This window comes from Oncorhynchus mykiss, chromosome 7 (genome assembly GCF_057628025.1).
Source record: "Oncorhynchus mykiss isolate SJ-2025 chromosome 7, ASM5762802v1, whole genome shotgun sequence".
In the NCBI taxonomy this organism is placed as follows: Eukaryota; Metazoa; Chordata; class Actinopteri; order Salmoniformes; family Salmonidae; genus Oncorhynchus; species Oncorhynchus mykiss.
In genome coordinates this window covers 34,328,335-34,343,450 of record NC_143028.1, presented here as the reverse complement: position 1 = coordinate 34,343,450, position 15,116 = coordinate 34,328,335, and the positions used below count along the sequence as shown (strand labels likewise).

The 15,116-nt window shown below is 41.6% G+C and overlaps 1 protein-coding gene across 1 annotated transcript in view; it reads right to left on the bottom strand.

Moving 5' to 3' along the window:
* The window catches only part of LOC110527739 (protein phosphatase 1 regulatory subunit 12B), a 36,498-nt gene extending 34,017 nt beyond the window's left edge, over positions 1-2,481 (bottom strand). Inside the window, exon 1 of the mRNA XM_021609216.3 lies at positions 2,077-2,481. Coding sequence (XP_021464891.1) covers positions 2,077-2,184 — 108 coding nt within the window. The 5' untranslated portion in view covers positions 2,185-2,481. The remainder of the gene's footprint in view (positions 1-2,076) is intronic.
* Between the last annotated feature and the right edge of the window lie 12,635 nt (positions 2,482-15,116).

The following is a 15,116-nucleotide window of genomic DNA, read 5'->3' as shown; positions in this document are numbered from 1 at the left end:
CGCTTTTCTAATTTTTCAGGTGAAAGTCTTTTAAGGGTCAACACGAGTCACAGACATTCGCTTCACCTAGCCGAGTTCTGCTAGGAGCAAACCAAACCTAGTATGCGGGCGCCTTTAGGCTCTATAGAGTGTCAGCCAGTCTCTCCACAGATATATATTAAACTGAATTGTTCAAGGTGGTCTATGAGGAGGGGATCAGTCCATTGCTTTAGTCTTGGGCCTCATGTAAAAACACAAAGGAATGGTTCCCATCAGACATCAACAAGCTCTCAGTCTGTGTCAACACTGTCAGCTCCCTTTTATTAAAGAGTCTGTGTGTGTTTGGAGCCATGGTAAGCTCTCATTAAAATAAGGCTTGCTGTTGACCCCCTGAAGCTCTGCTTTGGATCATGGATCCAGCACTGGGAGATGCTGGTGTGATGGAGAGGGCCTGCTCGGAGTCTATCAAGCCTTCCAACACTGACCAACCCAGTCAAGAATAACCCCTATAATATCTAACTCATAGACACTTCATGTAGATTTGGGTATAAACAATATGCTTGTAGCTCCACCTGGTTCTCTAGTAGGCTAGGTGAAAGTACTGCCATATTGATTACACCAATCAAATCCTTCCCTCTGCACACCTGCGCCCAGAGTGTAAGGGCTAGTGGTTGTTTGTGGACCAGGCCAGTCTTCTTCTGTGCTCCCCTCCTGCTCTGTTAGATGCCATGGGGGACTGTCTGCTGACCAGCTCTTCCCAATAGGAAAATGTGAGCTTCTCCCACTGGACCAGCGGAGGGATAGACACTGTGTCTGCGTTCCAATACATCTCTCTCTCTCTCTCTCTCTCTCTCTCTCTCTCTCTCTCTCTCTCTCTCTCTCTCTCTCTCTCTCTCTCTCTCTCTCTCTCTCTCTCTCTCTCTCTCTCTCTCTCTCTCTCTCTCTCTCTCTCTCTCTCTCTCTCTCTCTCTCTCTCTCTCTCTCTCTCTCTCTCTCTCGTTTGCTGTCTCGCTCTTTTGCTCTCGCTGTCTTGGTCTATTTTGCTCTCTCGCTCTCTCAAAGTACCAGTGTCACTGCTTGAGTAAACATTTGAGATGAACTTCTTATTACAATTTCTTCTTTATTTTACTGTTTATTTTTCGCTGCCTGGCTCATTGTGCAAAAAGGTGCTGCCAGAGTCTTGTCCAGAGTGATATCAGGAGGACCCACTTGAAAGTATGCTTCTCAAAGGGTTTGATATTATTGACCTTGTCAGATATCTATCTTCAATGCCAATCTGAGTTTTATATGTAATTTGCCTCTTGTTATTTCGAGTTACACAGGACCCCTCTCAGGAAAAATTCCGAGGCAACTTTCTGCCTGATGAAAAAAATAGCATAGAGCTGATGATGTCATGGAAACTCCAAACTTATCCAGGACTTATATGACCCATCGTGGGAAGTAAATGTTGAGGCTGTATTGGACATCTCTCTCACAAAGAGAGAGAGCATCTTCACAAAGAGAGAGAGCATATTTGTGAATGCAGCCAATGCTGAAAATTATTTTTCCTTTAGTCAAATTTACTCCCACATAAGCCACCTGGCCCAAGAGGGCTCATCACCATCTGCCATTACAATCTGATGATGTCTGCACATCAAACATTTACATTGGTTTCAATGTGGAGTGAAACATTTATGGTTAAACAAAGAAAGATATTCAAAATAACTCGTTTTTCCTGGATATCTTAAAAGCATAACACCTGTGGCAGTGGTTTACAGCCTTTTTTTGATTACTGTACCAAATGAGTTTGCTGTTCCTGGAGTACCCATGAAGTATCCCCTCCCGCATTTTACCAGTAAGCCTATGGTCTCATGAGTCTTCACAAGTACCCCCTGTGGATAGGCCAAGGTTGTAGTACCTCTGGTTGGGAACCACTAACCTATAGTATTAGACCTACACACAGTGCACTGTGCTCCAAACAAATGATGGTAGTCAAAAGTCAAGCACTGCATTTTATCTGAGCTTCTGCACATAGCAATGTTTACAAACAGCAGCCTAACAGCATCCTAGGCATTTCCTTGTTATTGCCCATTGAAAAGATAAGTAATCTGCTCTTACTTTGATGCCTCTGGAAGACAGCGAGGGTGTAGTGGGAGACGAGTCAGAGAGTGACTTGGTCGTGCGTGGCTGATCCTTTGCGTTGCGGGGGGAGAGAAGAGATGACATCGCCCCAGGCTACTATACACTGCATGGGGTTCAAGTCTGGTCCAGCAGTCTTGTCCACCAGTCCTGTCCAGCGGTCCAGTCCAGCAGTCCAACCAATGGGATTCCAAAAGACTACTGCATAAACAGTCCAGTGACACACAGTTAAAATCTCTGTGATGTGAATGGTGGTGAAGGGACAGAACCAGAGTTGTGATCCAAATTGAAGAGTTCTAATGATAGAAAAACAGCGCTGTGATCTCTCTTCAAGTGATGTTGTGTTATGGTGCGATGAGTTGAGGGTGAGTGAGTGAGTAGCAGAAGTGTGATCCACAGATGAGGGCGCTGTGGAGGAAGTAGAGGGTGGGCGGTGCTCTAGAGTGGGTTTCCTCGGGCTCCCCCAGACGTTTCACATTTTTGTTTTAACCCTAAACTGGCACACCTGCTTGATGATTCGTTGACTAATTGATTCAGGTCTGCCAGTTTAGGGTGGAAACAAAAATATGAAACGTCTGGCGGGTCCCGAGGAGAGGGTTGGGGAAACCCTGCTGTAGAATATATGTGGAGGGACACTGCCTGGAACTTGACAGCAGTGCCGCTCATGAGAGCACTCTCTCACTGGACTGGGGTCATTCAACAAAAATGAAAACATCAAAGCAAAGAACTCTGCTCTCATTCTGCCTGACACTCTCTCTCTCTTTCTTTCTGTCTCACAGTTTCTCCTTCTGTCTCTCCCTCTTTCCTTCTCTAATCACCATTTTGCCTGAGCTGTGGACTAATATGGATTTGTTTGACTTTAGAATTTGTTATGACGATTATCTTTTTTAAAAAATTTTAATGACAGCCTCACGCAAATTTGATACTAGTTTCCCTTTAGTGTGAAAGTACAACCACATATTTAATGTGTATATTTATAAAACATGATATCACACAGTGGCCAGCAGAGGTCCTCTCAGTACCGTACAGTAAACTGCAAATGAGGAGGATCCTTTAGCCTCACAGGGATTATTTGGCTGCTGGAGAGAAGGGGGCAGGAGGGAATGATGACAACAACAGGAAGTATTTTGGCTGGGGCTCATGATCCCTACATCCTTTGCTTACTGCTCCCCTAATGGGTCAGTAGCCAGTGCCTGACTAAGAACAACTTCTGCCTTCAGCATATACAAATACAGTACACAGACTATACACATACCTTATGGAAAAATAATCATTATCTTCACTTTACAGAGATGGGATATGAGCATAACATTAAATGTGACAGTACCATCAATTATATTTCTGCCCTGAAAAAATGATAGCTTGTCATATCTCTCTACCTCATTTCTTTGCTCAGACCAATTGAAAAGTGATATATCGGTAACAGCAATACCACTCCACATGATTAATCAGAAAAACTGTGTTCATCAACATGTGGATATATATGTTAAATGCTGTACCTCCACACAGTTTAAACAAATAATTTTATTTCACCTCCTTCCTATAAGCCAAATTTCACTGTTATACAAGGACACTGTCCATATTAGATTTTGCACATTGTTTATGAGTTGTCCCCACATATTTATCAACGGCTGTGCCTGATGTCCTTTGTGTTGGGGAGTCTCATGAATTGATATGAGGTGAGCGGACACCTGGGGCGGATGATTTGTGAGTTGCCCTTCGTGCCAGCTCCCATACCCTATAATTCTGTATTTCTTTGTGACTCATTTGTATACAGGCATACCAGAAAAGCCACATCCCTGATTGGTAGATGAGTGGCAACCCTGATTAGTAGCACCTGCTGCTCATCGGTTGTTATTTACAAATGCTGTATTAAAAGGAAACTGTACCGACACGCTGAAGAAGGGTGTTAAGCCGAATCGTCTGTGTACGCGATCCCCGTTGCAGTGAAAATAATTAAAATAAGAGACTAATGAGGAAAGGTTTATGCAACACCTTTTAGTTTGTATTGAATTTGCAGGTTTTACGCACCAGCCAAGCTTCTGGGAGAGCGCAATGGTTCTATTTTGATTGGTTTATTTATATTTTCTAAATAGTATATGAAAATCAATGACCGTGTTGTAACCATTTCCTGGTAAGACCAAACAAACTACAATGCTTGGGAATTGACCTGTATGAACTTTTCTGGGCAGAGATCATGACAGTATGTTCACTACTTTGTGTCGATTTTATACTACCAGACCTGCTAACCCAATACTCACAAGATCACATTATCTTCACAACACTCACAAGATCATACATCAGTGCTATATGAACAATTCTCTTTTACATTTTGACACACGTTGACAATGAGACACTGATCTGTGGATACTGGCACCGCCTGGTGGCATAAAACATTTCCAAAAGGCTTAGAAAAGTTTGGCGGTACAATAACAGCAAATGGATGGCATCAAACCACGTAGTTGATGTATTTGATACAATTCAACTTATTCTATTCCAACCATTACCACAAGCCTGTCCTCCCCAACCTCCTGTGATGTGAATGTTTTCTCCGAATAAATCAAACAGGATTGTAAAAGTAGGGAGCTAGAAACTGCTAGATACAGTGGGGCAAAAAAGTATTTAGTCAGCCACCAATTGTGCAAGTTATCCCACTTAAAAAGATGAGAGGCCTGTAATTTTCATCATAGGTACACTTCAACTATGACAAACAAAATGAGAAAAAAAATCCAGAAAATCACATTGTAGGATTTTTTATGAATTTATTTGCAAATTATGGTGGAAAATAAATATTTGGTCACCTAAAAACAAGCAAGATTGCTGTCTCTCACAGACCCGTAACTTCTTCGTTAAGAGGCTCCTCTGTCCTCCACTCATTACCTGTATTAATGGCACCTGTTTGAACTTGTTATCAGTATAAAAGACACCTGTCCATAACCTCAAACAGTCACACTCCAAACTCCGCTATGGCCAAGCCTGGTGCAGGATAGACCTGCACCAGGCTGGGAAGACTGAATCTGCAATAGGTAAGCAGCTTGGTTTGAAGAAATCAACTGTGGGAGCAAATATTAGGAAATGGAAGACATACAAGACCACTGATAATCTCCCTCGATTTGGGGCTCCACGCAAGATCTCACCTCGTGGGGTCAAAATGATCACAAGAACGGTGAGCAAAAATCCCAGAACCACACGGGGGGACCTAGTGAATGACCTGCAGAGAGCTGGGACCAAAGTAACAAAGCCTACCATCAGTAACACACTACGCCGCCAGGGACTCAAATCCTGCAGTGCCAGACGTGTCCCCCTGCTTAAGCCAGTACATGTCCAGGCCCGTCTGAAGTTTGCTAGAGAGCATTTGGATGATCCAGAAGAAGATTGGTTGAATGTCATATGGTCAGATGAAACCAAAATATAACTTTTTGGTAAAAACTCAACTCGTCGTGTTTGGAGGACAAAGAATGCTGAGTTGCATCCAAAGAACACCATACCTACTGTGAAGCATGGGAGTGGAAACATCATGCTTTGGGGCTGTTTTTCTGCAAAGAGACCAGGACGACTGATCCTTGTAAAGGAAAGAATGAATGGGGCCATGTATCATGAGATTTTGAGTGAATGCCATGCCTCAGCTGGCTCGATGGGCTCCCATTCCTCAGCTGGCTCGACGGGCTCCCATGCCTCAGCTGGCTCGACGGGCTCCCATGCCTCAGCTGGCTCGACGGGCTCCCATACCTCAGCTGGCTCGACGGGCTCCCATGACTCAGCTGGCTCGACGTCCCTTGCCTCAGCTGGCTCGACGGGCTCCCATGCCTCAGCTGGCTCCCATGCCTCAGCTGGCTCGACAGGCTCCCGTGCCTCGACCGAGGAAACCGGGGAGGTCTCAGCCGGCTCAGCACCTCAGCGGAGGCGACTGGTCCGCTCCGGATCCCCGGGATCATCCCTTTGTTTGGTGTCCTGCAGCTGGAGCCGAACACACCGGGGAGGGGGTACTGTCACGTATGCTCTCTCTCCGGTGCTCTAGGTCGTCATGCTCCCGGGCCTCAGCCGGATCGACAGGTTCTGGCGCCTTAGCAGAGGTGACAGGTCTGGTCCTGATCCCCGGGATAGTCTCTTTTTTATATATATATTTTTTTATTTTACCCCTTTTTCTCCCCAATTTCATGGTATCCAATTGTTTTTAGTAGCTACTATCTTGTCTCATCGCTACAATTCCCGTACAGGCTCAGGAGAGACGAAGGTTGAAAGTCATGCGTCCTCCGATACACAACCCAACCAAGCCGCACTGCTTCTTAACACAGCGCTATCCAACCCAGAAGCCAGCCGCACCAATGTGTCGGAGGAAACACCGTGCACCTGGCAACCTTGGTTAGCGCGCACTGCGCCCGGCTTGACACAGGAGTCGCTGGTGCATGATGAGACAAGGATTTCCCTACCGGCCAAACCCTCCCTAACCCTGACGACGCTAGGCCAATTGTGCGTCGCCCCACGGACCTCCCGGTCTCGGCCGGTTATGACAGAGCCTGGGCGCGAACCCAGAGTCTCCGGTGGCAGAGCTGGCGCTGCAGTACAGCGCCCTTAACCACTGTGCCACCCAGGAGGCCGATCCCCGGGATAGTCATCTTGGTCGGCGTCCTGCGGCTGGAGCCGGTACTGTCACATGTGCTCCCTCTCCGGCCTCTAGGTCACCTGGCTGCTCGTTATGGCGCACACCTGTCACCAGCGTTACACGCATAATGACACTCACCTGGACTCCATCACCTCCTTGATTATCTGCCCTATAAATGTCACTCCCTTTTGTTTCTTCCCCAGTCGTCATTGTTCCTGTTTCATGTCGGTGCGCTGGTTCGTGTTTCTTGTTTTGTTAATAGGAATAACACACATTTTGTCTTCCATTGTGTAAAGACACTCACTATCAAAAAAAAACTTAAAAAACTAAAGTACAATATATTATACGTATCAATATTATTTACATATAAATATTGCAAAAATTATCCAAAATGTGACCAGAGGACAACATTCAGAAAGTATTTCAAGACAAACACAAAGTAGGCTATTTGATTGACAACCATTATTACTGTAACAATGTAAAAATAGCAAACAACTTTTCAGAGACCATCTCAAAATCTAGATAACCTCTCTCGATTTAGTACAGATCAGGCCTGACAAAAAATGTAGAAATAGTAGCCTTCTTTGGCAACAATTCAGTGGATGGCACAAGTATTAGATAGAGAAACTCAAAATATTCCAAGTAATAGACAGAGAGAAGGTACAAAACACAACTGTTCAGAGACCATTAAAAAGTACACAAATTCATATTTCACACTGTCACTTTAGTGTTTACATTTAGCTGACAACATGTCATGGAACTTCTGGAAGCACAGCCCATCCTGCAAAGTGGCAGAGAACACATCTCCCACTCCACTTCAGATGCACACCACAAACCCTCTCTTGCGCCCTTCAAACTTCACCAGGGAGTGGTCTGCTTTCAAAGTATGAGTAACAACTCAGTTCACACCCCCTGATGCCACACTTTTGGCTCCTCGCTTCCTGCCACTGTAGCCATTACAAAGTGAATGCACAAACTGCATTTTGAATGCCTTCAGGGACAGCATCTGCTGTTTCTGGGAAGGGGACCTTTGCACCGTCCCACACACACACACAACTCATAATTCCATAATTTTCTGCCTGTGTGTCCAATCTTGCAATAGCGCCTAGATTGGTCAAGATGGTTAACCCCGCCCTTTTTCTTGTTGTAATCCATTACAAGCTCTTGAAGAAGTTTGACGATGTCCTTCCTGAGCTGTTTGTGGACAGAAAATACACATCTCTTTTGACATGCCATTACATTATCTGCAGACCATTTCATACTCTGACTTCTCTGGAGCTTGGGGGAGTTCTTATGATTGGGCCTTACTGCGCCACAATAATAGGTGTCGGTGTCAATCAAGTCTCTTACCAGAGGAATGGATGGAAAAAAAAGTTGTCTGCGTAACGGCGGTGTGACAATAGGTAGGCTTCTCTTTACCCTACACGATTGCATGGTTGGCATGGCGGTGCATCTGTGGTTCATTACAGAAAATGGAGAGCAGGCATCACTGAGGGCCACGAAGGAAGACTGCTGCACATGTCATCAGTATGAGCTAGGCATGTGGTATGGCAGGCGGCACAGGACAGCTATTAGTAACAGTAAGGACCGTCTGTCTCCCACACAACTCATTTCCCCACAGATAGTTCCACCAAGTCAGCACCGGTTGTCAGTTACCCATTGCTCTAACCGCTGGATTTAGGCAATATGTCTGTCCTAAGAATCTGATGCTGACTCATTTTGAGTAAGCGTTGCTCTTTTTGAGGTCTCTATTAAAAAGGGCAATGGGAGGGAGATTGATTGTAGGATGTCGAATTGATGTCGCTGTTTTTAACATTTTATCAAACAGGACACTGGAAAAGCAATCCTGGGAAAGTCTTGGCAGCCCATTATTTTATTGGGGTTGAACGCAGTCATACTGGCATCCTCGGTTCTCTACTTGAATTCCTAGTGCAAATGTTTACATTTCAATATCCAATAAAACTCTTAACTAAAACACAAACCCACATTGTTTATGCTATATTTGATCAAAATAAAGAGAAAAGCATTTGTTTCAATCATTTTTGTGTGTATTCAGCAACTTGCATAGTTTTTAAATATTGCACAGAAATCTTAATGATCTGAATTTCTTATTTGAAAGACACTGCAGCCACTTGACAGTGCAGTCAGAGTACTTTTCTATTTTATATCTCAACTTTTACTGTAGCATTTACTAGAGCTGGTGATTGGATCATGATATGCTGCAAGAGGTGGTAACTGAAGATGGACAGTAATGGAAATAATACCTGTAATCACAGAGTACTTAGCATGACCTAAGTAGGCTGTGGTAAGTGACCTGCCTCATTTTGCATGCAATAGGTCACATAGCTCATAGACCAAGATGTGACGCACATCACTCGCTGAAAATGGAACAGGCTACTTGTAGACTACATCCCTCATTTCATTTTAGTAAAATATATTCAATTTTCAATCAATAGCAGCAAAAGGTCATTCTCAGAAAGATCAGGTCATGAGCCGATATATGTCTTGGGTTTGTCCACTTTGACAGAATGCATTGGAGCTTGAAATGATGCTCAATTAATGCAAATGTTTACGTGAAATTAATATAAATATTTATACCATGGCATTGTTGAAAACTAATTTCTGATTTGCTTGAAGGATATTCTAAAGCATGCATTATTTCCCTATAATGCATGGCATAATTCAATGGCTATGAAGTTTATTGTTACATGTATTATTTTAAAGTTGAATTGAAAACATTATTGGCATTGTTGATAATATTGGGATTTTCATAATAGCAACCTTGGATGATAGTTTGGTTAGCCAAGCTAGCAAGTCTGTTTGTTTGGTTACCAAGACAACTACAGTAGCTTTCTAGCCAGCTAGTAAACTTGTTAGCTACTTCAGTGGATGTTGTCACACTTCTACAGTCAAATTAACACATTTCTAGTGGAAAATAAATTAAATTATAGCCATGTGGAACTTACCTTCCATGTCATGATTATTTTCCCCAGAGAATGCATAGCCCCTCGTGGATTATCCCTTACGTGTTCAATATTTGTAAATGATTGTTAGTAGCTACAAGACATGGCCCATTCTCCTGGCTATGTTACATTGATAAAGGCTAAACCCAGGGGGTGCAATTAACTAAGTAAGAACCTTCTCTCACTGCTCACCATGTTGATACGAACTTGTTCACCTCTTCCTTACTCTGGTCCCATCAAATTCTGAATTGTGTTTTTTTTCTCATTTCTACGAGGTTAGCAGAGGAATTACATTTTTTTCACATAAGCTGTACTTCACTTTTTCATGATTGCTAAGAGACCTGATAAGAGACATATCATTTACTCTTCTTTCTCTAGCTGAACGGTTTTACAGTTTTAAAAGTTCAAATGCACCTATTTTAGGAATTATTTCAATAACTTTTTCTTGCTTTTGGATTGCTATGGAGACAACCAAAGTAATGTAATCCAGAAGGTGGATTTTTGTTAGCATGTTGTGCAAGTATAAAGTATTTCTTCTACTCTGTGCTGTACTTAACTAAACTAATAACTAAATACAACTGAGATTTCACACATAGAGATACATCCTATATTTTTTTTAAATAGCTAAATAATTGAACAGTGCACCAAGGAGTACTTGCTACTGTGATTCCTGAAACGCAGAGCCTGTTGGTAGACTATTTAAAAAATTCAAAATTATACAAAATCATGGTTAGCTATCTCTCAGTCTCTTGGTTTATCACAACCACAAAGTCCAAATTGGCTATCGTCAAAATTCATGAGAAAAAAAAAGGAATATTTTGGTCTTAATTTAGGGTATGGCATAAGGTTAGCAGTGTGGTTAAGGTTAGGGTTAAAGTTTGGCTTTGGTTTGGTTTTAAATCACATTTTAAGAAGATACATTTTAGAAATAGGCGGGGTTTATGACTTTGACTGTGGTAACATGTGATGACCCAGTCTCGTTGACCACCAAACGTTGCTAACGCTAGATAGTTAGCCAATTAATATGCAGCTGAAGTCAGAAAGTTACATACAGTTAGGTTGGAGACATTAAAACTCGTTTTTCAACCACTCCACAAATTTCTTGTTAACAAAATATAGTTTTGGCAAGTTGGTTAGGACATCTACTTTGTGCATGACAAAAAAAATATATATATATAATGGCTTTATAAGCTTCTGATAGGCTAATTGACATCATTTGAGACAATTGGAGGTGTACCTGTGGATGTATTTCAAGACCTACCTTCAAACTCAGTGCCAGTACCACAGAAAAAATATTGTAGACCGCTATAAGTCTGGTTCATCCTTGGGAGAAATTTCCAAACACCTGAAGGTACCACGTTCATCTGTACAAACAATAGTACGCAAGTATAAACACCATGGGACCACGCAGCCGTCTTAATGCTCAGGCAGGAGACGCATTCTGTCTCCTAGAGATTAACATACCTTGGTTACGAAAAGTCCAAATCAATCCCAGAACAACGTTGTGAAGATGCTGGAGGAAACCGGTACAAAAGTATCTATATCCATATTAAAACAAGTCCTATATCTACATAACCTGAAAGGCCGCTCAGCAAGGAAGAAGATACTGCTCCAAAACCGCCATAAAAAAGCCAGACTACGGTTTGCAACTGCACATGGGGACAGAGATTGTACGTTTTGGAGAAATGTCCTCTGGTCTGATTAAACAAATATAGAACGGTTTGGCCATAATGACCATCGTTATGTTTGGAGGAAAAAGGGTGAGGCTTGTAAGCCGAAGAACACCATCCCAACCGTGAAGTGTCATGTTGTGGGGGTGCTTTGCTGCAGGAGGGACTGGTGCACTTCACAAAATAGATGGCGTCATGAGGAGGAGCATTATGTGGATATATTGAAGCAACATCTCAAGACATCAGTCAGGAAGTTAAAGCCTGGTCACAAATGGGTCTTCCAAATGGACAATGACCCCAAGCATACTTCCAAAATTGTGGCAAAATGGCTGAAGGACAACAAAGTCAAGGTATTGGAGTGGCCATCATAAAGCCCTGACTTTAATCCTATAGAACATTTGTGGGCAGAACTGAAAAAGTGTGTGCGAGCAAGGAGGCCTACAAACTTGATTCAGTTACACCAGCTCTGTCAGGAGGAATGGGCCAAAATTCAACTTATTGTGGGATGCTTGTGGAAGGCTACCTGAAACGATTGACCCAAGTTAAACAATTTAAAGGCAATGCTACCAAAAACAAATTGAGTGTATGTAAACTTCTGACCAAATGGGAATGTGATGAAAGAAATAAAAGCTGAAATAAATCATTCTCTCTACTGTTATTCTGACATTTCACATTAAAATAAAGTGGTGATCCTAACTGACCTAAGACAGGGAATTTTTACTAGGATTAAATGTCAGGAAATGAGAAACTAAGTTTAACTGTGTTTGGCTAAGGTGTATGTTAACTTCCGACTTCAACTGTAACTTGTTTTCTCAAAATATATGTTAGCTAGTTATTGTTTTTGATTAGCAAGGCATAGTCTGTGTTTCATTTAATTGTGTATTAGAAACACAGTTTGAGATGAGGGGAGTTCGCCAGTGGTTGAATGGAGAAATGGGCTTCCCGTGAAAATGTTGTCTGAGGTTGCAATGGTGAATTTGTTCCAGATAATATAAGGCGCACAAATCCCTTTAGCGGGATCATTTTCGTCAACATCCAGTGAATTGCAGAGCGCCAAATTAAATTACTACAAATATTTAATTTTCATGAAATCACAAGTGCAATATACCAAAACACAGCTTAGTTTGTTGTTAGTCCATCTGGCGTGTCAGATTTCAAAAAGGCTTTACATTGAAAGCAAACCATGCGAATATGTGAGGACAGCTCTCAGCAGACAAAACATTGCAAACAGCTAGCAGCAAAGTAGATTGGTCACGAAAGTCAGAAAAGCAACAAAATTAAGGGCTTATCTTTGATCTTCTTATGTTTGCACTCACGAGACTCCCAGTTACACAATAAATGTTTGTTTTGTTCAATAAAGATTCTCTTTATATCCAAAAACCTACATTTGGTTGGCGTGTTTTGTTCAGAAATCCACGGGCCCGTGCGGTCATGACGGGCAGACGAAAATTCCAAATAGTATGCATAATGTTCGTAGAAACATGTCAAACATTTTTTGTAATCAATCATCAGGTTGTTTTTACAATAAATAATTTATAATATTTCAACCGGACGGTAGCCTTTTTAATAGAAGAGAGAAAGAAAAGATCTCACTCCAGGCACGCGCGCATGCACAAATCTGAGGACATCTGGCTATCCACTGATGCGATGTGATCATTCTCGCTCATTTTTCAGAATAAAAGCCTGAAACTATGTCTAGAACTCCCCTCATCTCAAACTGTGTTTCTAATACACAATTAAATGTTCACACCTTGTGGGAGCCATAGGGAAAGGAATCTGGTTGATATCCCTTTAAATGGAGGATAGGCTTGCAATGGAAAAGAGTTGTTTCAGATAAACAGCACTTCCTGGATGGATTTTCCTCAGGTTTTCGCCTGCAATATCAGTTTTGTTATACTCACAGACAATATATTTACAGTTTTTGGAAACTTTAAGAGTGTTTTCTATCCTAGTCTGCCAATTATATGCATATTCTATCTTCTGGGCCTGAGAAATAGGCAGTTTACTTTGGGCACGTTTTTCATCCAAACATCAAAATACTGCCCCCTAGCCTCAAGAGGATAAACACCATGTAAGCATATCATTTTCTAATTTATGCATGCATGCAATTTTCCTACATAATCACTGTTGAACTATTAGTTAACCTTTCTGATCTCCCCATCCCGGATCCGGGTTCGTGAATACAGACTCAAGCTCATTACCATAACGCAACGTTAACTATTCATGAAAATCGCAAATGAAATGAAATAAATATGCTAGCTCTCAAGCCTAGCCTTTTGTTAACAACACTGTCATCTCAGATTTTCAAAATATGCTTCTCAACCATTGCAAAACAAGCATTTGTGTAACAGTATTGATGGCTAACGTAGCATTTAGCATTAGCATTCAGCTGGCAACATTTACACAAAAAAACAGAAAAGCATTCAAAAAAATCATTTACCTTTGAAGAACTTCAGATGTTTTCAATGAGGAGACTCTCAGATAGCAAATGTTCAGTTTTTCCTGAAAGATTATTTGTTTAGGACAAATCGCTCCATTTTCTGCGTCACGTTTAGCTATGAAAAAACCCTTGTATCCAGGATTGTGTAAATCTATCAGCAAGCTCTTTAGCATAACACAACGTTAACTATTTATGAAAATCGCAAATGAAATGAAATAAATATGCCATCTCTCAAGCTTAGCCTTTTGTAAACAACACTGTCATCTCAGATTTTCAAAATATGCTTCTCAACCATAGGAAAACAATAATTTGTGTAAAAGTAGCTAGCTAGAGTTAGCATTTCGCGTTAGCATTTAGCGTTAGCATTAGCGTTAGCATCCAGCACGCAACATTAACAAAAACATAAAAGCCTTCAAATAAAATCATTTACCTTTGAAGAACTTCTGATGTTTTCAATGAGGATACTCTCAGTTAGATAGCAGATGCTCAGTTTTTCCAAAAAGATTCCTTGTGTATTAGAAATAGCTCCGTTTTATACATCACATTTGGCTACCAAAAAAAATCCATAAATTCAGTCCTCAAAACGCAAACTTTTTTCCAAATTAACTCCATAATATCGACTGAAAACATGGCAAACGTTGTTTAGAATCAATCATCAAGGTGTTTTTCACATATCTCTTCATTGATACATCGTTCTTGGACACATGCTTTCTCCCCTGAATCAAATGGTAAAGTACAAGCAGCTGGCAATTGCGCACCGAATTCGACGCAGGACACCAGGCGGACACTTGGAAAATGTAGTCTCTTATGGTCAATCTTCCAATGATATGCCTACAAATACGTCACAATGCTGCTAAGACCTTGGGCGAACGACAGAAAGTGTAGGCTCATTCGTTGCGCAATCACAGCCATATAAGGAGAGAATGGAAAACAGAGCTTCAGAAATTCTGCTAATTCCTGGGTGATGCATCATCTTGGTTTCGCCTGTAGAATGAGTTCTGGGGCACTTACAGACAAAATCTTTGCAGATTCTGAAACTTCAGAGTGTTTTCTTTCCAAAACTGTCAAGAATATGCATAGTCTAGCATCTTTTCGTGACAAAATATCGCGCTTAAAACGGGAACGTTTTTTATCCAAAAATGAAATAGCGCCCCTAGAGCTCTAACAGGTTAAGCAAAACATAGATCTTGAAATGTACTTAATTTCGATATTCAATAGACATCTTGATCAGGGTTTTTCATTGCTAGGTAATGGATGTTTAATTTGGGAATTGGATGTTGTTTCTCCCCTACCATCAACATTCACATACATGTATGTACTTATGCCCTCCCTTGCATCCTCTA